The sequence below is a fragment of the Phyllobates terribilis genome, unplaced genomic scaffold (assembly GCF_046119375.1).
Source record: "Phyllobates terribilis strain yellow unplaced genomic scaffold, ASM4611937v1 Scaffold_3__8_contigs__length_932513732, whole genome shotgun sequence".
Classification (NCBI taxonomy): domain Eukaryota; kingdom Metazoa; phylum Chordata; class Amphibia; order Anura; family Dendrobatidae; genus Phyllobates; species Phyllobates terribilis.
Genome location: NW_027362763.1, coordinates 25977601 through 26002096, shown reverse-complemented (window position 1 = coordinate 26002096; position 24496 = coordinate 25977601). Strand labels below are relative to the sequence as shown.

Here is a 24496-nt window from a genome sequence, read left to right as displayed (position 1 = left end):
CTGCGCACAGCCCTACAGGATGGGCCCCACATGTCTGCGCACAGCCCTACAGGACGGGCCCAACATGTGCGCACACAGCCCTACAGGACGGGCCCCACGTGTCTGCACAAAGCCCTACAGGACGGGCCCCACATGTCTGCACACAGCCCTACAGGACGGGCCCCACATGTCTGCGCACAGCCCTACAGGACGGGCCCCACATGTGCGCACACAGCCCTACAGGACGGGCCCCACATGTCTGCACACAGCCCTACAGGACGGGCCCCACATGTCTGCGCACAGCCCTACAGGACGGGCCCCACATGTCTGCGCACAGCCCTACAGGACGGGCCCCACATGTCTGCGCACAGCCCTACAGGACGGGCCCCACATGTGCGCACAGCCCTACAGGACGGGCCCCACATGTCTGCACACAGCCCTACCGGACTGGCCCCACATGTCTGCACACAGCCCTACAGGACGGGCCCCACATGTCTGCGCACAGCCCTACAGGACGGGCCCCACATGTGCGCACACAGCCCTACAGGACGGGCCCCACATGTCTGCACACAGCCCTACAGGACGGGCCCCACATGTCTGCACACAGCCCTACAGGACGGGCCCCACATGTCTGCGCACAGCCCTACAGGACGGGCCCAACATGTGCGCACACAGCCCTACAGGACGGGCCCCACGTGTCTGCACAAAGCCCTACAGGACGGGCCCCACATGTCTGCACACAGCCCTACAGGACGGGCCCCACATGTGCGCACACAGCCCTACAGGACGGGCCCCACATGTCTGCACACAGCCCTACAGGACGGGCCCCACATGTCTGCGCACAGCCCTACAGGACGGGCCCCACATGTCTGCGCACAGCCCTACAGGACGGGCCCCACATGTCTGCGCACAGCCCTACAGGACGGGCCCCACATGTGCGCACAGCCCTACAGGACGGGCCCCACATGTCTGCACACAGCCCTACAGGACGGGCCCCACATGTCTGCACACAGCCCTACAGGACGGGCCCCACATGTCTGCGCACAGCCCTACAGGACGGGCCCAACATGTGCGCACACAGCCCTACAGGACGGGCCCCACGTGTCTGCACAAAGCCCTACAGGACGGGCCCCACATGTCTGCACACAGCCCTACAGGACGGGCCCCACATGTGCGCACACAGCCCTACAGGACGGGCCCCACATGTCTGCACACAGCCCTACAGGACGGGCCCCACATGTCTGCGCACAGCCCTACAGGACGGGCCCCACATGTCTGCGCACAGCCCTACAGGACGGGCCCCACATGTCTGCGCACAGCCCTACAGGACGGGCCCCACATGTGCGCACAGCCCTACAGGACGGGCCCCACATGTCTGCACACAGCCCTACAGGACGGGCCCCACATGTCTGCGCACAGCCCTACAGGACGGGCCCCACATGTCTGCGCACAGCCCTACAGGACGGGCCCCACATGTCTGCGCACAGCCCTACAGGACGGGCCCCACATGTCTGCACACAGCCCTACAGGACGGGCCCCACATGTCAGCACACAGCCCTACAGGACGGGCCCCACATGTCTGCGCACAGCCCTACAGGACGGGCCCAACATGTGCGCACACAGCCCTACAGGACGGGCCCCACATGTCTGCACACAGCCCTACAGGACGGGCCCCACATGTCTGCACACACAGCCCTACAGAACGGGCCCCACATGTCTGCACACACAGCCCTACAGGACGGGCCCCACATGTCTGCACACACAGCCCTACAGGACGGGCCCCACATGTCTGCACACACAGCCCTACAGGAGGTGCCCCACATGTCTGCACACAGCCCTACAGGACGGGCCCCACATGTCTGCACACACAGCCCTACAGGACGGGCCCCACATGTCTGCACACACAGCCCTACAGGACGGGCCCCACATGTGCGCACAGCCCTACAGAATGGGCCCCACATGTCTGCACACAGCCCTACAGGACGGGCCCCACATGTCTGCACACACAGCCCTACAGGACGGGCCCCACATGTCTGCACACACAGCCCTACTGGACGGGACCCACATGTCTGCACACACAGCCCTACAAGACGGGACCCTCATGTCTGCACACAGCCCTACAGGATGGGCCCCACATGTGTGCACACACAGCCCTACAGGATGGGCCCCACATGTCTGCACACACAGCCCTACAGGATGGGCCCTACATGTCTGCACACAGCCCTACAGGACGGGCCCCACATGAGCGCACACAGCCCTACAGGATGGGCCCCACATGTCTGCACACACAGCCCTACAGGACGGGCCCCACATGTCTGCACACAGCCCTACAGGACGGGCCCCACATGTAAGCACACAGCCCTACAGGACGGGCCCCACATGTCTGCACACAGCCCTACAGGACGGGCCCCACATGTCTGCACACAGCCCTACAGGACGGGCCCCACATGTAAGCACACAGCCCTACAGGACGGGCCCCACATGTCTGCACACAGCCCTACAGGACGGGCCCCACATGTCTGCACACAGCCCTACAGGACGGGCCCCACTTGTCTGCACACACAGCCCTACAGGAGGTGCCCCACATGTCTGCACACAGCCCTACAGGACGGGCCCCACATGTCTGCACACACAGCCCTACAGGACGGGCCCCACATGTCTGCACACACAGCCCTACAGGACGGGCCCCACATGTGCGCACAGCCCTACAGGATGGGCCCCACATGTCTGCACACAGCCCTACAGGACGGGCCCCACATGTCTGCACACACAGCCCTACAGGACGGGCCCCACATGTCTGCACACACAGCCCTACTGGACGGGCCCCACATGTCTGCACACACAGCCCTACAAGACGGGACCCTCATGTCTGCACACAGCCCTACAGGATGGGCCCCACATGTGTGCACACACAGCCCTACAGGATGGGCCCCACATGTCTGCACACACAGCCCTACAGGATGGGCCCTACATGTCTGCACACAGCCCTACAGGACGGGCCCCACATGAGCGCACACAGCCCTACAGGATGGGCCCCACATGTCTGCACACACAGCCCTACAGGACGGGCCCCACATGTCTGCACACAGCCCTACAGGACGGGCCCCACATGTAAGCACACAGCCCTACAGGACGGGCCCCACATGTCTGCACACAGCCCTACAGGACGGGCCCCACATGTCTGCACACAGCCCTACAGGACGGGCCCCACATGTAAGCACACAGCCCTACAGGACGGGCCCCACATGTCTGCACACAGCCCTACAGGACGGGCCCCACATGTCTGCACACAGCCCTTCAGGACGGGCCCCACATGTCTGCACACAGCCCTACAGGACGGGCCCCACATGTCTGCATACAGCCCTACAGGACGGGCCCCACATGTCTGCACACAGCCCTACAGGACGGGCCCCACATGTCTGCACACACAGCCCTACAGGACGGGCCCCACATGAGCGCACACAGCCCTACAGGACGGGCCCCACATGGGCACACACAGCCCTACCGGACGGGCCCCACATGTCTGCACACACAGCCCTACAGGACGGGCCTCACATGTCTGCACACACAGCCCTACCGGACGGCCCCCACATGTGATCACACAGCCCTACAGGGCGGGCCCCACATGTCTGCACACAGCCCTACAGGACGGGCCCCACATGAGCGCACACAGCCCTACAGGACGGGCCCCACATGGGCACACAGCCCTACAGGACGGGCCCCACATGTCTGCACACAGCCCTACAGGACGGGCCTCACATGTCTGCACACAGCCCTACAGGACGGGCCCCACATGTCTGCGCACAGCCCTACAGGACGGGCCCCACATGTCTGCACACAGCCCTACAGGACGGGCCCCACATGTCTGCACACACAGCCCTACAGAACGGGCCCCACTTGTCTGCACACACAGCCCTACAGGACGGGCCCCACATGTCTGCACACACAGCCCTACAGGACGGGCCCCACATGTCTGCACACACAGCCCTACAGAAGGTGCCCCACATGTCTGCACACACAGCCCTACAGAACGGGCCCCACATGTCTGCACACACACCCCTACAGGACGGGCCCCACATGTCTGCACACACAGCCCTACTGGACGGGCCCCACATGTCTGCACACACAGCCCTACAAGACGGGCCCCTCATGTCTGCACACAGCCCTACAGGATGGGCCCCACATGTGTGCACACACAGCCCTACAGGATGGGCCCCACATGTCTGCACACGCAGCCCTACAGGATGGGCCCCACATGTCTTCACACAGCCCTACAGGACGGGCCCCACATGTAAGCACATAGCCCTACAGGACGGGCCCCACATGGGCACACACAGCCCTACAGGACGGGCCTCACATGTCTGCACACACAGCCCTACAGGACGGGCCCCACATGTCTGCACACAGCCCTACAGGACGGGCCCCACATGTCTGCACACAGCCCTACAGGACGGGCCCCACATGTCTGCACACAGCCCTACAGGACGGGCCCCACATGTCTGCACACAGCCCTACAGGACGGGCCCCACATGGGCACACACAGCCCTACAGGACGGGCCTCACATGTCTGCACACACAGCCCTACAGGACGGGCCCCACATGTCTGCACACAGCCCTACAGGACGGGCCCCACATGTCTGCACACAGCCCTACAGGACGGGCTCCACATGTCTGCACACAGCCCTACAGGACGGGCCCCACATGTCTGCACACACAGCCCTACAGGACGGGCCCCACATGAGCGCACACAGCCCTACGGGACGGGCCCCATATGGGCACGCACAGCCCTACAGGACGGGCCCCACATGTCTGCACACAGCCCTACAGGACGGGCCCCTCATGTCTGCACACACAGCCCTACAGGACGGGCCTCACATGTCTGCACACACAGCCCTACAGGACGGGCCCCACATGTGAGCACACAGCCCTACAGGACGGGCCCCACATGTCTGCACACAGCCCTACAGGACGGGCCACACATGAGCGCACAGCCCTACAGGACGGGCCCAACATGTCTGCACGCACAGCCCTACAGGACGGGCCCCACATGAGCGCACACAGCCCTACGGGACGGGCCCCATATGGGCACGCACAGCCCTACAGGACGGGCCCCACATGTCTGCACACAGCCCTACAGGACGGGCCCCTCATGTCTGCACACACAGCCCTACAGGACGGGCCTCACATGTCTGCACACACAGCCCTACAGGACGGGCCCCACATGTGAGCACACAGCCCTACAGGACGGGCCCCACATGTCTGCACACAGCCCTACAGGACGGGCCACACATGAGCGCACAGCCCTACAGGACGGGCCCAACATGTCTGCACGCACAGCCCTACAGGACGGGCCCCACATGTCTGCACACAGCCCTACAGGACGGGCCCCACATGAGCGCACACAGCCCTACAGGACGGGCCCAACATGTCTGCACACAGCCCTACAGGACGGGCCCCACATGTCTGCACACAGCCCTACAGGACGGGCCCCACATGTGCACACACAGCCCTACAGGACGGGCCCCATATGGGCACACACAGCCCTACAGGACGGGCCCCACATGTCTGCACACACAGCCCTACAGGACGGGCACCACATGTCTGCACACAGCCCTACAGGACGGGCCCCACATGTCTGCACACACAGCCCTAGAGGACGGGCCCCACATGGGCACACACAGCCCTACAGGACGGGCTCCACATGTCTGCACACACAGCCCTACAGGACGGGCCTCACATGTCTGCACACACAGCCCTAGAGGACGGGCCTCACATGTCTGCACACAGCCCTACAGGACGGGCCCCACATGTCTGCACACACAGCCCTACAGGACGGGCCCCACATGTCTGCACACACAGCCCTACAGGACGGGCCCCACATGTCTGCACACAGCCCTACAGGACGGGCCCCACATGTCTGCACACAGCCCTAGAGGACGGGCCTCACATGTCTGCACACAGCCCTACAGGACGGGCCCCACATGTCTGCACACACAGCCCTACAGGACGGGCCCCACATGTCTGCACACAGCCCTACAGGACGGGCCCCACATGTCTGCACACACAGCCCTACAGGGCGGGCCCCACATGTCTGCACACACAGCCCTACAGGACGGGCCCCACATGTCTGCACACACAGCCCTACAGGACGGGCCCCACATGTCTGCACACAGCTCTACAGGACGGGCCCCACATGTCTGCACACAGCCCTACAGGACGGGCCCCACATGTCTGCACACAGCCCTACAGGACGGGCCCCACATGTCTGCACACACAGCCCTACAGGACGGGCCCCACATGTCTGCACACAGCCCTACAGGACGGGCCCCACATGTAAGCACACAGCCCTACAGGACGGGCCCCACATGTCTGCACACAGCCCTACAGGACGGGCCCCACATGTCTGCACACAGCCCTACAGGACGGGCCCCACATGTAAGCACACAGCCCTACAGGACGGGCCCCACATGTCTGCACACAGCCCTACAGGACGGGCCCCACATGTCTGCACACAGCCCTTCAGGACGGGCCCCACATGTCTGCACACAGCCCTACAGGACGGGCCCCACATGTCTGCATACAGCCCTACAGGACGGGCCCCACATGTCTGCACACAGCCCTACAGGACGGGCCCCACATGTCTGCACACACAGCCCTACAGGACGGGCCCCACATGAGCGCACACAGCCCTACAGGACGGGCCCCACATGGGCACACACAGCCCTACCGGACGGGCCCCACATGTCTGCACACACAGCCCTACAGGACGGGCCTCACATGTCTGCACACACAGCCCTACCGGACGGCCCCCACATGTGAGCACACAGCCCTACAGGGCGGGCCCCACATGTCTGCACACAGCCCTACAGGACGGGCCCCACATGAGCGCACACAGCCCTACAGGACGGGCCCCACATGGGCACACACAGCCCTACAGGACGGGCCCCACATGTCTGCACACAGCCCTACAGGACGGGCCTCACATGTCTGCACACAGCCCTACAGGACGGGCCCCACATGTCTGCGCACAGCCCTACAGGACGGGCCCCACATGTCTGCACACAGCCCTACAGGACGGGCCCCACATGTCTGCACACACAGCCCTACAGAACGGGCCCCACTTGTCTGCACACACAGCCCTACAGGACGGGCCCCACATGTCTGCACACACAGCCCTACAGGACGGGCCCCACATGTCTGCACACACAGCCCTACAGGAGGTGCCCCACATGTCTGCACACACAGCCCTACAGAACGGGCCCCACATGTCTGCACACACACCCCTACAGGACGGGCCCCACATGTCTGCACACACAGCCCTACTGGACGGGCCCCACATGTCTGCACACACAGCCCTACAAGACGGGCCCCTCATGTCTGCACACAGCCCTACAGGATGGGCCCCACATGTGTGCACACACAGCCCTACAGGATGGGCCCCACATGTCTGCACACACAGCCCTACAGGATGGGCCCCACATGTCTTCACACAGCCCTACAGGACGGGCCCCACATGTAAGCACATAGTCCTACAGGACGGGCCCCACATGGGCACACACAGCCCTACAGGACGGGCCTCACATGTCTGCACACACAGCCCTACAGGACGGGCCCCACATGTCTGCACACAGCCCTTCAGGACGGGCCCCACATGTCTGCACACAGCCCTACAGGACGGGCCCCACATGTCTGCACACAGCCCTACAGGACGGGCCCCACATGTCTGCACACAGCCCTACAGGACGGGCCCCACATGGGCACACACAGCCCTACAGGACGGGCCTCACATGTCTGCACACACAGCCCTACAGGACGGGCCCCACATGTCTGCACACAGCCCTACTGGACGGGCCCCACATGTCTGCACACAGCCCTACAGGACGGGCTCCACATGTCTGCACACAGCCCTACAGGACGGGCCCCACATGTCTGCACACACAGCCCTACAGGACGGGCCCCACATGAGCGCACACAGCCCTACGGGACGGGCCCCATATGGGCACGCACAGCCCTACAGGACGGGCCCCACATGTCTGCACACAGCCCTACAGGACGGGCCCCTCATGTCTGCACACACAGCCCTACAGGACGGGCCTCACATGTCTGCACACACAGCCCTACAGGACGGGCCCCACATGTGAGCACACAGCCCTACAGGACGGGCCCCACATGTCTGCACACAGCCCTACAGGACGGGCCACACATGAGCGCACAGCCCTACAGGACGGGCCCAACATGTCTGCACGCACAGCCCTACAGTACGGGCCCCACATGTCTGCACACAGCCCTACAGGACGGGCCCCACATGAGCGCACACAGCCCTACAGGACGGGCCCAACATGTCTGCACACAGCCCTACAGGACGGGCCCCACATGTCTGCACACAGCCCTACAGGACGGGCCCCACATGTGCACACACAGCCCTACAGGACGGGCCCCATATGGGCACACACAGCCCTACAGGACGGGCCCCACATGTCTGCACACACAGCCCTACAGGACGGGCACCACATGTCTGCACACAGCCCTACAGGACGGGCCCCACATGTCTGCACACACAGCCCTAGAGGACGGGCCCCACATGGGCACACACAGCCCTACAGGACGGGCCCAACATGTCTGCACACACAGCCCTAGAGGACGGGCCCCACATGGGCACACACAGCCCTACAGGACGGGCTCCACATGTCTGCACACACAGCCCTACAGGACGGGCCTCACATGTCTGCACACACAGCCCTACAGGACGGGCCTCACATGTCTGCACACAGCCCTACAGGACGGGCCCCACATGTCTGCACACACAGCCCTACAGGACGGGCCCCACATGTCTGCACACACAGCCCTACAGGACGGGCCCCACATGTCTGCACACAGCCCTACAGGACGGGCCCCACATGTCTGCACACAGCCCTAGAGGACGGGCCTCACATGTCTGCACACAGCCCTACAGGACGGGCCCCACATGTCTGCACACACAGCCCTACAGGACGGGCCCCACATGTCTGCACACAGCCCTACAGGACGGGCCCCACATGTCTGCACACACAGCCCTACAGGGCGGGCCCCACATGTCTGCACACACAGCCCTACAGGACGGGCCCCACATGTCTGCACACACAGCCCTACAGGACGGGCCCCACATGTCTGCACACAGCCCTACAGGACGGGCCCCACATGTCTGCACACAGCCCTACAGGACGGGCCCCACATGTCTGCACACAGCCCTACAGGACGGGCCCCACATGTCTGCACACACAGCCCTACAGGACGGGCCCCACATGTCTGCACACACAGCCCTACAGGACGGGCCCCACATGTCTGCACACAGCCCTACAGGACGGGCCCCTCATTGTAACCTGCAGACACAGGAGGTGTCAGGAGTTTTAGTTCTTTCTTCCTGACTCTGCATTGATCCCCCCGGGGCCCTGTGCTGGGGTGGGCCCCTCTACAGTGGGTTGTTGTACCCCTTATGTGATGGTCCTGAGGTCAAGATGAAGTCAGCGGAGACTAATTTGCCCCCATGAATGATGTGACGTCGCCCCTCACACTGAGACCCCCGGGCTCTGGAGAGTTATCTTCCCTGGGGGGTGACTGGAGCCGATGATATAGTAGTTATATAAACCCCCATAGATCACAGCCGGAGGGACCCCGATATCAGCTGCTATCCAGCCTAGCACTGCTCATCCTGAGCCACCTGCTTCATGTGGAGATTTCCAGAAGACTGACACATAAAAGGGGGATTATAGGGGGCTCGGAGATCTATACGCCATATAGGGTGGGCTTGTAATATCTCGCCCACCTCCGCTTTATTGTTCTCAGGGCTCAGCTTGGGGGTTTCAGGATGTCCGCACCTCTGGGGCCTCTGAAGAGCATCGCTGGGTCCTGCTGGGACTTGTGGTTCTACAGTTGGACAGCTTGTAGTGTACAGTGGTGGGAACGATACTGCGACCATGAGTGCAACATAAGGGGAAGGGGCTACAACAGGTGCAGGGGGTACAGGCACACCCGGGCCCTGGAGGGTGGGGGGCCCCATATGGAAAGACCATTACTATTAACGATTTGCAATCATTGGGGGCCACAAGCTTCACGTTCCGCCACTGGTAATGAGCATTACTGGGTGTCAGTCTTTACTGCTTCTCTCATATTCCATTCATGCAACAGGAGGATCAGGATGAGCGATGCTGTAAACATGATTGGTCACCAGGGCTGCAGTAATTGGGGTTTCTCTAATGAGGGGTTTGCTCTAAATGCATCACAGCAACAGCGGGGTAAGCGGCCAAGAAAGGGGCGACGACAATGGTGCCCCTTGTCCTGCGGCTGAATGACGGAGACGGCCTGAGATTTGTAGCCTCGGCTTGTAGGAAGATGGATGTGCTCTGCCCCCCATGTCAGACTGGCCCCCACCCCGGCCCCCGGGACAATGGACCCTTCACCCCCAGATTCAGCACTTTGTGATCAGCCAGTGACTGGTGCTGAAGGACAGCGCCAGCCTGAGAGCATGACCGCTACGCCCTCCGGCGGTCACTTGGGGAAATGCAGCTCACCAGAGTTGTGGGAAGTTTAATCATTATTAGATAAAACATTTCTGCAACTTTCTGATAGAGCAAGACCCGGATTCATCATTTCTGGGGTTTTTACATTTTTTTTGTCTCCTGGTACTTGTTGTACTTGTTGGAGATTTTTGCAATTAATTCTTCAAATTGACGAAAACGGATTCATGAATTTTGTGCAAAATAAAAAAATAATCAACAGAAAAAAGACTCCTGAAATGGAGAAATGACAGAGGAATTTACAACAGGAGGATGGGGGTTGTTACATTGTATCTCTGCTGTCGGTGGTTGTGGAGGATGAGGGTTGTTACATTGTATCTCTGCTGTCAGTGGCTGTGGAGGATGAGGGTTGTTACATTGTATCTCTGCTGTCAGTGGCTGTGGAGGATGAGGGTTGTTACATTGTATCTCTGCTGTCGGTGGTTGTGGAGGATGAGGGTTGTTACATTGTATCTCTGCTGTCAGTGGCTGTGGAGGATGAGGGTTGTTACATTGTATCTCTCCTGTCGGTGGTTGTGGAGGATGAGGGTTGTTACATTGTATCTCTGCTGTTGGTGGCTGTGAAGGATGAGGGTTGTTACATTGTATCTCTGCTGTCGGTGGTTGTGGAGGATGAGGGTTGTTACATTGTATCTCTCCTGTCGGTGGTTGTGGAGGATGAGGGTTGTTACATTGTATCTCTGCTGTCGGTGGCTGTGGAGGATGAGGGTCGTTACATTGTATCTCTGCTGTCGGTGGCTGTGGAGGATGAGGGTTGTTACATTGTATCTCTGCTGTCAGTGGCTGTGGAGGATGAGGGTTGTTACATTGTATCTCTCCTGTCGGTGGTTGTGGAGGATGAGGGTTGTTACATTGTATCTCTGCTGTCAGTGGCTGTGGAGGATGAGGGTTGTTACATTGTATCTCTGCTGTCAGTGGCTGCGGAGGATGAGGGTTGTTACATTGTATCTCTGCTGTCAGTGGCTGTGGAGGATGAGGGTTGTTACATTGTATCTCTGCTGTCGGTGGTTGTGGAGGATGAGGGTTGTTACATTGTATCTCTGCTGTCGGTGGCTGTGGAGGATGAGGGTTGTTACATTGTATCTCTGCTGTAGGTGGCTGTGGAGGATGAGGGTTGTTACATTGTATCTCTGCTGTCGGTGGTTGTGGAGGATGAGGGTTGTTACATTGTATCTCTGCTGTCGGTGGTTGTGGAGGAGGAGGGTTGTTACATTGTATCTCTGCTGTCAGTGGCTGTGGAGGATGAGGGTTGTTACATTGTATCTCTGCTGTCAGTGGCTGTGGAGGATGAGGGTTGTTACATTGTATCTCTGCTGTCGGTGGCTGTGGAGGATGAGGGTTGTTACATTGTATCTCTGCTGTCGGTGGCTGTGGAGGATGAGGGTTGTTACATTGTATCTGCTGACAGTGGCTGTGGAGGATGAGGGTTGTTACATTGTATCTGCTGTCAGTGGCTGTGGAGGATGAGGGTTGTTACATTGTATCTCTGCTGTCAGTGGCTGTGGAGGATGAGGGTTGTTACATTGTATCTGCTGTCAGTGGCTGTGGAGGATGAGGGTCGTTACATTGTATCTCTGCTGTCGGTGGCTGTGGAGGATGAGGGTTGTTACATTGTATCTCTGCTGTCAGTGGCTGTGGAGGATGAGGGTTGTTACATTGTATCTCTGCTGTCGGTGGCTGTGGAGGATGAGGGTTGTTACATTGTATCTCTGCTGTCGGTGGTTGTGGAGGATGAGGGTTGTTACATTGTATCTGCTGTCAGTGGCTGTGGAGGATGAGGGTTGTTACATTGTATCTCTGCTGTCAGTGGCTGTGGAGGATGAGGGTTGTTACATTGTATCTGCTGTCAGTGGCTGTGGAGGATGAGGGTTGTTACATTGTATCTGCTGTCAGTGGCTGTGGAGGATGAGGGTTGTTACATTGTATCTCTGCTGTCAGTGGCTGTGGAGGATGAGGGTTGTTACATTGTATCTCTGCTGTCAGTGGCTGTGGAGGATGACGGTCGTTACATTGTATCTCTGCTGTCGGTGGCTGTGGAGGATGAGGGTTGTTACATTGTATCTCTGCTGTCGGTGGCTGTGGAGGATGAGGGTTGTTACATTGTATCTCTGCTGTCGGTGGCTGTGGAGGATGAGGGTTGTTACATTGTATCTGCTGTCGGTGGTTGTGGAGGATGAGGGTTGTTACATTGTATCTCTGCTGTCGGTGGTTGTGGAGGATGAGGGTTGTTACATTGTATCTGCTGTCGGTGGCTGTGGCGGATGAGGGTTGTTACATTGTATCTCTGCTGTCAGTGGCTGTGGAGGATGAGGGTTGTTACATTGTATCTCTGCTGTCAGTGGCTGTGGAGGATGAGGGTTGTTACATTGTATCTCTGCTGTCAGTGGCTGTGGAGGATGAGGGTTGTTACATTGTATCTCTGCTGTCAGTGGCTGTGGAGGATGAGGGTTGTTACACTGTATCTCTGCTGTCAGTGGCTGTGGAGGATGAGGGTTGTTACATTGTATCTGCTGACAGTGGCTGTGGAGGATGAGGGTTGTTACATTGTATCTGCTGTCAGTGGCTGTGGAGGATGAGGGTTGTTACATTGTATCTCTGCTGTCAGTGGCTGTGGAGGATGAGCGTTGTTACATTGTATCTCTGCTGTCAGTGGCTGTGGAGGATGAGGGTTGTTACATTGTATCTGCTGTCAGTGGCTGTGGAGGATGAGGGTTGTTACATTGTATCTCTGCTGTCAGTGGCTGTGGAGGATGTGGGTTGTTACATTGTATCTCTGCTGTCAGTGGCTGTGGAGGATGAGGGTTGTTACATTGTATCTCTGCTGTCAGTGGCTGTGGAGGATGAGGGTTGTTACATTGTATCTCTGCTGTCAGCGGCTGTGGAGGATGAGGGTTGTTGCATTGTATCTGCTGTCAGTGGCTGTGGAGGATGAGGGTTGTTACATTGTATCTCTGCTGTCAGTGGCTGTGGAGGATGAGGGTTGTTACATTGTATCTCTGCTGTCAGTGGCTGTGGAGGATGAGGGTTGTTACATTGTATCTCTGCTGTCAATGACTGTGGAGGATGAGGGTTGTTACATTGTATCTGCTGTCAGTGGCTGTGGAGGATGAGGGTTGTTACATTGTATCTGCTGTCAGTGGCTGTGGAGGATGAGGGTTGTTACATTGTATCTCTGCTGTCAGTGGCTGTGGAGGATGAGGGTTGTTACATTGTATCTCTGCTGTCAGTGGCTGTGGAGGATGAGGGTTGTTACATTGTATCTGCTGACAGTGGCTGTGGAGGATGAGGGTTGTTACATTGTATCTGCTGTCAGTGGCTGTGGAGGATGAGGGTTGTTACATTGTATCTCTGCTGTCAGTGGCTGTGGAGGATGAGGGTTGTTACATTGTATCTCTGCTGTCAGTGGCTGTGGAGGATGAGGGTTGTTACATTGTATCTGCTGACTGGCTGTGGAGGATGAGGGTTGTTACATTGTATCTGCTGACAGTGGCTGTGGAGGATGAGGGTTGTTACATTGTATCTGCTGTCAGTGTCTGTGGAGGATGAGGGTTGTTACATTGTATCTGCTGTCAGTGGCTGTGGAGGATGAGGGTTGTTACATTGTATCTCTGCTGTCAGTGGCTGTGGAGGATGAGGGTTGTTACATTGTATCTGCTGACAGTGGCTGTGGAGGATGAGGGTTGTTACATTGTATCTGCTGTCAGTGTCTGTGGAGGATGAGGGTTGTTACATTGTATCTGCTGTCAGTGGCTGTGGAGGATGAGGGTTGTTACATTGTATCTCTGCTGTCAGTGGCTGTGGAGGATGAGGGTTGTTACATTGTATCTGCTGTCAGTGGCTGTGGAGGATGAGGGTTGTTACATTGTATCTGCTGACAGTGGCTGTGGAGGATGAGGGTTGTTACATTGTATCTGCTGTCAGTGTCTGTGGAGGATGAGGGTTGTTACATTGTATCTGCTGTCAGTGGCTGTGGAGGATGAGGGTTGTTACATTGTATCTCTGCTGTCAGTGGCTGTGGAGGATGAGGGTCGTTACATTGTATCTCTGCTGTCGGTGGCTGTGGAGGATGAGCGTTGTTACATTGTATCTGCTGTTAGTGGCTGTGGAGGATGAGGGTTGTTACATTGTATCTCTGCTGTCAGTGGCTGTGGAGGATGAGGGTTGTTACATTGTATCTCTGCTGTCAGTGGCTGTGGAGGATGAGGGTTGTTACATTGTATCTCTGCTGTCAGTGGCTGTGGAGGATGAGGGTTGTTACATTGTATCTCTGCTGTCAGTGGCTGTGGAGGATGAGGGTTGTTACATTGTATCTCTGCTTGCTGTCAGCCGCTGTGGAGGATGAGGGTTGTTACATTGTATCTCTGCTGTCAGTGGCTGCGGAGGATGTGGGTTGTTACATTGTATCTCTGCTGTCAGTGGCTGTGGAGGATGAAGGTTGTTACATTGTATCAGTCTGGCACTGACTCATTGTAGCAAATCCTCAGCTGTGAGAGCAGGACTAGATCAGGATTGGTTTTTTGATGCATGTTTCTATTTGCTGACAGCTAGCAGAGATCTTGATTAGGAATTCATATATAAAGTATATAAAAAAATTGCAGGACCTCTATCACACAGGTGTCTGCAGAGCTCTGGTGTCCAGTGCTGCTCTGCCATCGACCTCTGCGTCTGATGCTGCTCTGGTGTCGGGCTCAGTATTAATCTGTGCCGTGTTTTGTGTGACCCGATGGTTGCTCTGGCGGCCGGTGCTGCTCTGGCGGCCGGTTCTGCTCTGGCGGCCGGTGCTGCTCTGCCATCGACCTCTGGCGTCTGGTACTGCTCTGCCAGTTGGGTGCTGATCTGGCGGTCGGTGCTGCTCTGGCGGCCGGTGCTGCTCTTTGATCGAACTCTGGCGTCTGGTGCTGCTCTGGCAGTTGGGTGCTGCTCTGGCGTCCGGTGCTGCTCTTACATCGATCTCTGGTGTCTGGTGCTGCTCTGGTAGTTGGGTGCTGCTCTGGCGTCCGGTGCTGCTCTTACATCGAACTCTGGCATCTGGTGCTGCTCTGGCAGTTGGGTGCTGCTCTGGCGTCCGGTGCTGCTCTTACATCGAACTCTGGCGTCTGGTGCTGCTCTGGCAGTTGGGTGCTGCTCTGGTGTCCGGTGCTGCTCTTACATCAAACTCTGGTGTCTGGTGCTGCTCTGGTAGTTGGGTGCTGCTCTGGCGTCCGGTGCTGCTCTTACATTGAACTCTGGCGTCTGGTGCTGCTCTGGCAGTTGGGTGCTGCTCTGGTGTCCGGTGCTGCTCTTACATCGAACTCTGGCGTCTGGTGCTGCTCTGGCAGTTGGGTGCTGCTCTGGCGTCCGGTGCTGCTCTTACATTGAACTCTGGCGTCTGGTGCTGCTCTGGCAGTTGGGTGCTGCTCTGGTGTCCGGTGCTGCTCTTACATCGAACTCTGGCGTCTGGTGCTGCTCTGGCAGTTGAGTGCTGCTCTGGCATCCAGTGCTGCTCTTACATCGAACTCTGGCGTCTGGTGCTGCTCTGGCAGTTGGGTGCTGATCTGGCGTCTGGTGCTACTCTTACATCGAACTCTGGCGTCTGGTACTGCTCTGGCAGTTGGGTGCTGACCTGGCGGCTGGTGCTGCTCTGGTGTCCGGTGCTGCTCTTACATTGAACTCTGGCGTCTGGTGCTGCTCTGGCTGTTGGGTGCTGCTCTGGCGTCCGGTGCTGCTCTTACATCGAACTCTGGCGTCTGGTGCTGCTCTGGCAGTTGGGTGCTGCTCTGGCGTCCGGTGCTACTCTTACATCGAACTCTGGCGTCTGGTGCTGCTCTGGCAGTTGTGTGCTGCTCTGGCGTCCGGTGCTGCTCTGGCATCTGAGGCTTCTCTGACGTCCGATGCTGCTCTGGCGTCCGATACTGCTCTGGCGTCCAGTGCTGCTCTGGCGTCCAGTGTTTCTCTGGCGGCCGGTGCTGCTCTGCCATCGTCTTCTGGTGTCTGGTGCTGCTCTGGCGTCCGGTGCTGCTCTGGCGTCCGGTGCTCCTCTGGCGTCTGGTGCTGATCTGTCGTCTGGTGCTGCTCTGGTGTCTGGTGCTGCTCTGGCGTCCGGTGCTGCTCTGGCTCTGGTGCTGCTCTGGCGTCTGGTGCTGCTCTGGCGTCTGGTGCTGCTCTGGTGTCCGCTGCTGCTCTGGCGTCTAATGCATCTCTGGCGTCGGGCCCAGTAGTAATCCGTGTCGTGTTCTGTGTGACCCGATGGCTGCTCTGGCAGTTGGTGCTACTCTGGCGTCCGGTGCTGCTCTGGTGGCCGGTTCTGCTCTGGCGGCCGGTGCTGCTCTGCCATCGACCTCTGGCGTCTGGTACTGCTCTGGCAGTTGGGTGCTGTTCTGGCGTCCGGTGCTGCACCGGCGTCCGGTGCTGCTCTGCCATGGACCTCTGGGTCTGGTGCTGCTCAGGCAGTTGGGTGCTGCTCTGGCATCCGGTGCTGCTCTTTCATCGAACTCTGGCGTCTGGTGCTGCTCTAGCAGTTGGGTGCTGCTCTGGCGTCCGGTGCTGCTCTTCCATTGAACTCTGGCGTCTGGTGCTGCTCTGGCAGTTGGGTGCTGCTCTGGCGTCCGGTGCTGCTCTGGCGTCTGATGCTTCTCTGACGTCCGATGCTGCTCTGGTGACTGATGCTGCTCTGGCGTCCAGTGCTACTCTGGCGGCTGGTGCTGCTTTGCCATCGACCTCTGGTGTCTGGTCCTGCTCTGGCAGTTTGATGCTGCTCTGGCGTCCAGTGCTACTCTAGCGGCTGGTGCTGCTTTGCCATCGACCTCTGGTGTCTGGTCCTGCTCTAGCAGTTGGGTGCTGCTCTGGCGTCCGGTGCTGCTCTTCCATTGAACTCTGGCGTCTGGTGCTGCTCTGGCAGTTGGGTGCTGCTCTGGCGTCTGATGCTTCTCTGACGTTCGATGCTGCTCTGGTGACTGATGCTGCTCAGGCGTCCAGTGCTACTCTGGCGGCTGGTGCTGCTTTGCCATCGACCTCTGGTGTCTGGTCCTGCTCTGGCAGTTTGATGCTGCTCTGACGTCCGGTGCTCCTCTGGCAGTTGGTGCTGCTCTGGCGTCCGGTGCTGCTCTGGCATCTGGTGCTGCTCTGGCAGTTGGTGCTGCTCTGGTGTCTGGTGCTGCTCTAGCATCTGGTGCTGCCCTGACAGTTGGTGCTGCTCTGGCTGTTGGTGCTGCTCTGGCTGTTGGTGCTGCTCTGGCGTCTGGTGCTGCTCTGGCATCCGGTGCTGCTCTGGCAGTTGGTGCTGCTCTGGCGTCAGGTGCTGCTCTGGTGGCCGGTTCTGCTCTTGTGGCCGGTGCTACTCTGCTATCGACCTCTGGCAGTTGGGTGCTGCTCTGGCGTCTGGTGCTGCTCTGGCGTCCAGTGCTGCTCTGGCGGCCGGTGCTGCTCTGGCATCCGGTGCTGCTCTTTCATCGAACTCTGGCGTCTGGTGCTGCTCTGGTAGTTGGGTGCTGCTCTGACGTCCGGTGCTGCTCTTTCATCAAACTCTGGCGTCTGGTGCTGCTCTGGTAGTTGGGTGCTGCTCTGCCGTCCGGTGCTGCTCTTCCATCGAACGCTGGCGTCTAGTTCTGCTCTGGCAGTTGGGTGCTGCTCTGGCATCTGATGCTTCTCTGACGTCCGATGCTGCTCTGTCGGCCGGTGCTGCTCTGCCATCGACCTCTGGTGTCTGGTGATGCTCTGGCAGTTTGGTGCTGCCCTGGCGTCTGGTGCTGGTCTGGCGTCTGGTGCTGCTCTGGCAGTTGGTGCTGCTCTGGCGTCTGGTGCTGCTCTAGCATCTGGTGCTGCCCTGAGAGCTGGTGCTGTTCTGGCAGTTGGTGCAGCTCTGGCGTCTGGTGCTGCTCTGGTGTCTGGTGCTGCTCTGGCATCTGGTGCTGCTCTGGCATCTGGTGCTGCCCTGACAGTTGGTGCTGCTCTGGCTGTTGGTGCTGCTCTGGCGTCTGGTGCTGCTCTGGCAGTTGGTGCTGCTCTGGCGTCTGGTGCTGCTCTGGCGTCTGGTGCTTATCTAGCATCTGGTGCTGCCCTGACAGTTGGTGCTGCTCTGGCGTCTGGTGCTGCTCTGGCATCCGGTGCTCCTCTGGCAGTTGGGTGCTGCTCTGGCGTCTGGTGCTGCTCTGGCAGTTGGTGCTGCTTGGCGTCTGGTGCTGCTCTGGCAGTTGGTGCTGCTCTGGCGTCTGGTGCTGCTCTGGCATCCGGTGCTCCTCTGGCAGTTGGGTGCTGCTCTGGCGTCTGGTGCTGCTCTGGCGTCTGGTGCTGCTCTGGCAGTTGGTGCTGCTCTGGCGTCTGGTGCTGCTCTGGCGTCCGGTGCTTCTCTAGCATCTGGTGCTGCCCTGACAGTTGGTGCTGCTCTGGCATCCGGTGCTGCTCTGACAGTTGGTGCTGTTCTGGCGTCTGGTGCTGCTCTAGCATCTGGTGCTGCCCTGACAGTTGGTGCTGCTCTGGCATCCGGTGCTGCTCTGACAGTTGGTGCTGTTCTGGCGTCTGGTGCTGCTCTAGCATCTGGTGCTGCCCTGACAGCTGGTGCTGTTCTGGCAGTTGGTGCAGCTCTGGCGTCTGGTGCTGCTCTGGTGTCTGGTGCTGCTCTAGCATCTGGTGCTGCCCTGACAGCTGGTGCTGTTCTGGCAGTTGGTGCAGCTCTGGCGTCTGGTGCTGCTCTGGTGTCTGGTGCTGCTCTGGCATCTGATGCTGCTTTGGCGTCTGGTGCTGTTCTGGCAGTTGGTGCAGCTCTGGCGTCTGGTGCTGCTCTGGTGTCTGGTGCTGCTCTGGCATCTGATGCTGCTTTGGCAGTTGGTGCTGCTCTGGCATCCGGTGCTCCTCTGGCAGTTGGGTGCTGCTCTGGCGTCAGGCTCACTAGTAATCTGTGCCGTGTTCTGTGTGACCGGATGGTTGATGACGTTCTTTTCCTCTTCTCTCCAGGGAAGTTTAAGCTTCTGGATCAGGACCGTGACGTGCGTGAGCCGGTGCAGTACTTCAGCAGCGTGGAGGAGGTGGCGAGCGTCTTCCCTGATCGGGTCTTCGTTATGGAAGCGATCACATTCAGCGTCAAGGTAAGAATTGGGGTCTGTAATGGGAGACGGCTGGTAGAAAGGGGGTCTAAGATAGGTCCGATAGGTAGAGGAAACCATATGTGTCATGGCGCCTCTGGGTGGGAAGGAGGAAGATCTGGATGGTTCATAACAAGAAAGCTAAAAGGGACGGGCAGCTCCAGCAATGGAAGAACACAAAAACCTGGTATGTGCAGGACTCGGCTCCTCTATAGGGACATGACATCTTATGTATCTCTGTATACAGGGACTTCCCCCTAGTGGAGGCTGCAGACAGGATCTTATCATGTATCTCTGTATACAGGGAGCTCCCCCTAGTGGTGGATGCAGACAGAATCTTATCATGTATCTCTGTATACAGGGAGCTCCCCCTAGTGGTGGCTGCAGACAGGATCTTATCATGTATCTCTATATATAGGGAGCTCTCCCTAGTGGAGGCTGCAGACAGGATCTTATCATGTATCTCTGTATACAGGGAGCTCCCCCTAGTGGTGGCTGCAGGCAGAATCTTATCATGTATCTCTGTATACAGGGAGCTCCCCCTAGTGGTGGCTGTTGACAGGATCTCATCATGTATCTCTGTATACAGTGAGCTCCCCCTAGTGGTGGTTGCAGACAGGATCTTATCATGTGTCTCTGTATACAGGGAGCCCTCCCTAGTGGTGGCTGCAGGCAGAATCTTATCATGTATCTCTGTATACAGGGAGCTCCCCCTAGTGGTGGCTGCAGGCAGAATCTTATCATGTATCTCTGTATACAGGGAGCTCCCCCTAGTGGTGGCTGCAGACAGAATCTTATCATGTATCTCTGTATACAGGGAGCTCCCCCTAGTGGTGACTGCAGGCAGAATCTTATCATGTATCTCTGTATACAGGGAGCTCCCCCTAGTGGTGGCTGCAGACAGAATCTTATCATGTATCTCTGTATACAGGGACTTCCCCCTAGTGGTGGCTGCAGACAGGATCTTATCATGTATCTCTGTATACAGGGAGCTCCCCCTAGTGGTGGCTGCAGACAGGATCTTATCATGTATCTCTGTATACAGGGAGCTCCCCCTAGTGGTGGCTGCAGACAGAATCTTATCATGTATCTCTGTATACAGGGAGCTCCCCCTAGTGGTGGCTGCAGACAGAATCTTATCATGTATCTTTGTATACAGGGAGCTCCCCCTAGTGGTGACTGCAGACAGAATCTTATCATGTATCTCTGTATACAGGGAGCTCCCCCTAGTGGTGACTGCAGACAGAATCTTATCATGTATCTCTGTATACAGGGAGCTCCCCCTAGTGGTGGCTGCAGACAGGATCTTATCATGTATCTCTATATACAGGGAGCTCCCCCTAGTGGTGGCTGCAGACAGGATCTTATCATGTATCTCTGTATACAGGGAGCTCCCTCTAGTGGTGACTGCAGACAGGATCTTATCACGTATCTCTGTATACAGGGAGCTCCCCCTAGTGGTGGCAGCAGACAGGATCTTATGTATCTCTGTATACAGGGAGCTCCACCTAGTGGTGGCTGCAGACAGAATCTTATCATGTATCTCTGTATACAGGGAGCTCCCCCTAGTGGTGGCTGCAGGCAGAATCTTATCATGTATCTCTGTATACAGGGAGCTCCCCCTAGTGGTGGCTGCAGACAGAATCTTATCATGTATCTCTGTATACAGGGAGCTCCCCCTAGTGGTGACTGCAGGCAGAATCTTATCATGTATCTCTGTATACAGGGAGCTCCCCCTAGTGGTGGCTGCAGACAGAATCTTATCATGTATCTCTGTATACAGGGACTTCCCCCTAGTGGTGGCTGCAGACAGGATCTTATCATGTATCTCTGTATACAGGGAGCTCCCCCTAGTGGTGGCTGCAGACAGGATCTTATCATGTATCTCTGTATACAGGGAGCTCCCCCTAGTGGTGGCTGCAGACAGGATGTTATCATGTATCTCTGTATACAGGGAGCTCCCCCTAGTGGTGGCTGCAGACAGAATCTTATCATGTATCTCTGTATACAGGGAGCTCCCCCTAGTGGTGGCTGCAGACAGAATCTTATCATGTATCTCTGTATACAGGGAGCTCCCCCTAGTGGTGACTGCAGACAGAATCTTATCATGTATCTCTGTATACAGGGAGCTCCCCCTAGTGGTGACTGCAGACAGAATCTTATCATGTATCTCTGTATACAGGGAGCTCCCCCTAGTGGTGGCTGCAGACAGGATCTTATCATGTATCTCTATATACAGGGAGCTCCCCCTAGTGGTGGCTGCAGACAGAATCTTATCATGTATCTCTGTATACAGGGAGCTCCATCTAGTGGTGACTGCAGACAGGATCTTATCACGTATCTCTGTATACAGGGAGCTCCCCCTAGTGGTGGCAGCAGACAGGATCTTATGTATCTCTGTATACAGGGAGCTCCACCTAGTGGTGGCTGCAGACAGAATCTTATCATGTATCTCTGTATACAGGGAGCTCCCCCTAGTGGTGGCTGCAGACAGAATCTTATCATGTATCTCTGTATACAGGGAGCTCCCCCTAGTGGTGGTGGCGGCAGACATAAAATATATTGCTGTGTCAGGAGATTTGGCTTGCTATTTTATACCTATGGCAAATGCAATATACATAAAGTAACTTGAGTTGACTTCTAAACTCACAGATTGATAGCGGTGGGTAAAGCTGATCTGATATTTCATGTCTCTTCTTTTTAGGTGGTATCGGGGGAGTTCAGTGAGGACAGCGAAGTTTATAACTTCACCCTTCATACTGGGGATGAACTGACTCTTATGGGACAGGCAGAGATCCTCTGTGCTAAGACAGTCAAGGAAAAATCACGATTTAACACCATCCTGAGAAAGTTGGGTAAAACTGGCACCCTGGGCAAACAGGTGAAGGGTAAAATGCCCTGCCTCATCTGCATGAACCACCGCACCAACGAGAGCTTGAGCCTCCCCTTCCAGTGTAAGGGCAGCTTTAGTACCCGCAGCCCCCTGGAGCTACAGATGCAGGAGGGAGAACACACCATCCGAAGCATCATCGAGAAGGTGCGCCTTCCCGTCAATGTTGTGGTCCCCACCCGTCCTCCTCGAAACCCCTACGACCTTCATGTTATCCGTGAAGGTCATCGGTACAAGCTGGTCAGTATCATTTCAAAGACTGTTGTTCTATGTTGTCTTCTACGTAAGGAGGAGGTGAACCCCTTCCACTTTCTGCTGCTGACGGACATGCCTCGATTCTCTCTCCCCGAGGGTCTTCTCTGTGGAGACCCTCATTTTGACAAGCTTGTGAGAGACTGTGCTCATTACTGCCAAGAGCAAAGGTTCAACCCAGATGATTATTCCAAGGCCGTCCGGGAGACCAAGACAGATTTTGCGGAGGAGTGCGCCAGTCCACGGAAAATCCGTGTCTGTTTGCAAGGCTTCTCAGCCGGCTCCATCAACTACACCCGAGAGGAGCTCAGTCAAGGTCTACAGCGTCTTTCCTTGTGTGTTTACAGTGGGACCATCCCAGGAGACACGAGCCCCCACGAGCTTCCAACCCAAGTCTTGGGGTCCTCTTCCGATAACTCAGACTTAGACAGAGAGTACATGACCCCAGACTGGGTGGACCATGATTTTAGGACTCAGGAACAATTAGAGATACCATATGAAGAGCTTTGGACAAACCAGAATTTTGAGAACTATTCCGAGCCCAGCAGTAAGCCCGTCGGCTTAGAAAGTGGCAACAAGATTCAGCAAGACCTTATCTGCTTCGCCTCCTCTCCTTCTCCCTTAGAGGGCAAGTCATGTTCTCCTCCTTCTCCCCCGGCCTTAACTATTGAAGAAGGAAAGACGGACACACCACCACCGGTGCCGCCTAAATCAGAATCGGTAAGTTCTGACCTTCATCAGGATCTGCACCTGTTGTTCCCTATAATTTCCATTTGTACAGGACCGTCCAGCCCAGAGTCGTGGCCGATGCCTGGGTAGAGGAGTTTCAAGTGCTCGAGAAAGGTGGGTTCTTTCTAGCTTTGAGGGTTGGGGAATGTCCAGGAACTTCTCCTTGTTATAGACAAAATAGTCAAAAGTAATGTAAAAAGTTTTACAAAGTTCTTTGAAATGAGATGCTGTGGTTGTTTAGATTCGGTGATGCTTCAGTATTTGCCGGGCAGTAAGAAAAGAAGCACATATGGGATTGGACTTGAGACCTCAGGGATTGGACTTGAGACCTCAGGGGTGGGTGCAAATTATGAAGGTAGACATTCCCTGGCGGAGTTGGGTTGGAGATTAAAATGTCTCACAATCTAAGGTCAATATTGAGAGGAGATTCTCTCGCCCGCCACCAGTAAATCCTCCACACGGCAGGGCCATGACACCATCTGTGGAGCCTGGGTATTCCAGTCTGACCCGGTGGTTGGAGGGTGTTTGATGAGGGAAATCTTTGATATCTGTAGCAGTTAGTGGTGGAGCAAGTTCTGTGGATCGGGAGATCTGGACACATGGGTTACTGAGAATCTATAGCCAATGACTGATGATCGCTCGCCCCCTGGATGATGGCAGCTTTTGTGTCTTGCAGGTGAGGGAGGAATGTCGTCTCCTCAATGCCCCTCCTGTTCCTCCTCGTGGCGGCAGATACTTTTCTTCATCTTCCAGCCCACCAGTCCCGCCTCGCCTCCCGAAATCCCAGCTCCCGCAGAGCCACACTCCGAGCCCAGGCCTGTCCTACTACTCATCAGGACTCCATGACATGTAAGTAACTTCCTGAGAGCAATCACAGATCTAATAAAAATAGGAAAGTGCTCGTTATACAGGTTGGTGAATCGTAATCTCCAGATCATTCTGGCCAGTTACACCAGGCTCTGGGATTACAACACCAGTAATAACACGATATGTAATGCCCATGGGTCTGCACCCACTGGGCCCACAAGGACATGACG

General features: G+C 57.2%; 1 protein-coding gene across 2 annotated transcripts in view; it reads left to right on the top strand.

Moving 5' to 3' along the window:
- The window catches only part of GAREM2 (GRB2 associated regulator of MAPK1 subtype 2), a 133995-nt gene that overhangs the window by 105501 nt on the left and 3998 nt on the right, over window positions 1–24496 (top strand). For both annotated transcript variants that reach the window (XM_073673784.1, XM_073673783.1), the window contains 3 exons: window positions 19461–19591; window positions 22293–23450; window positions 24136–24308. In XM_073673784.1, the coding sequence (XP_073529885.1) occupies window positions 19461–19591; window positions 22293–23450; window positions 24136–24308 (1462 nt within the window). The remainder of the gene's footprint in view (window positions 1–19460; window positions 19592–22292; window positions 23451–24135; window positions 24309–24496) is intronic.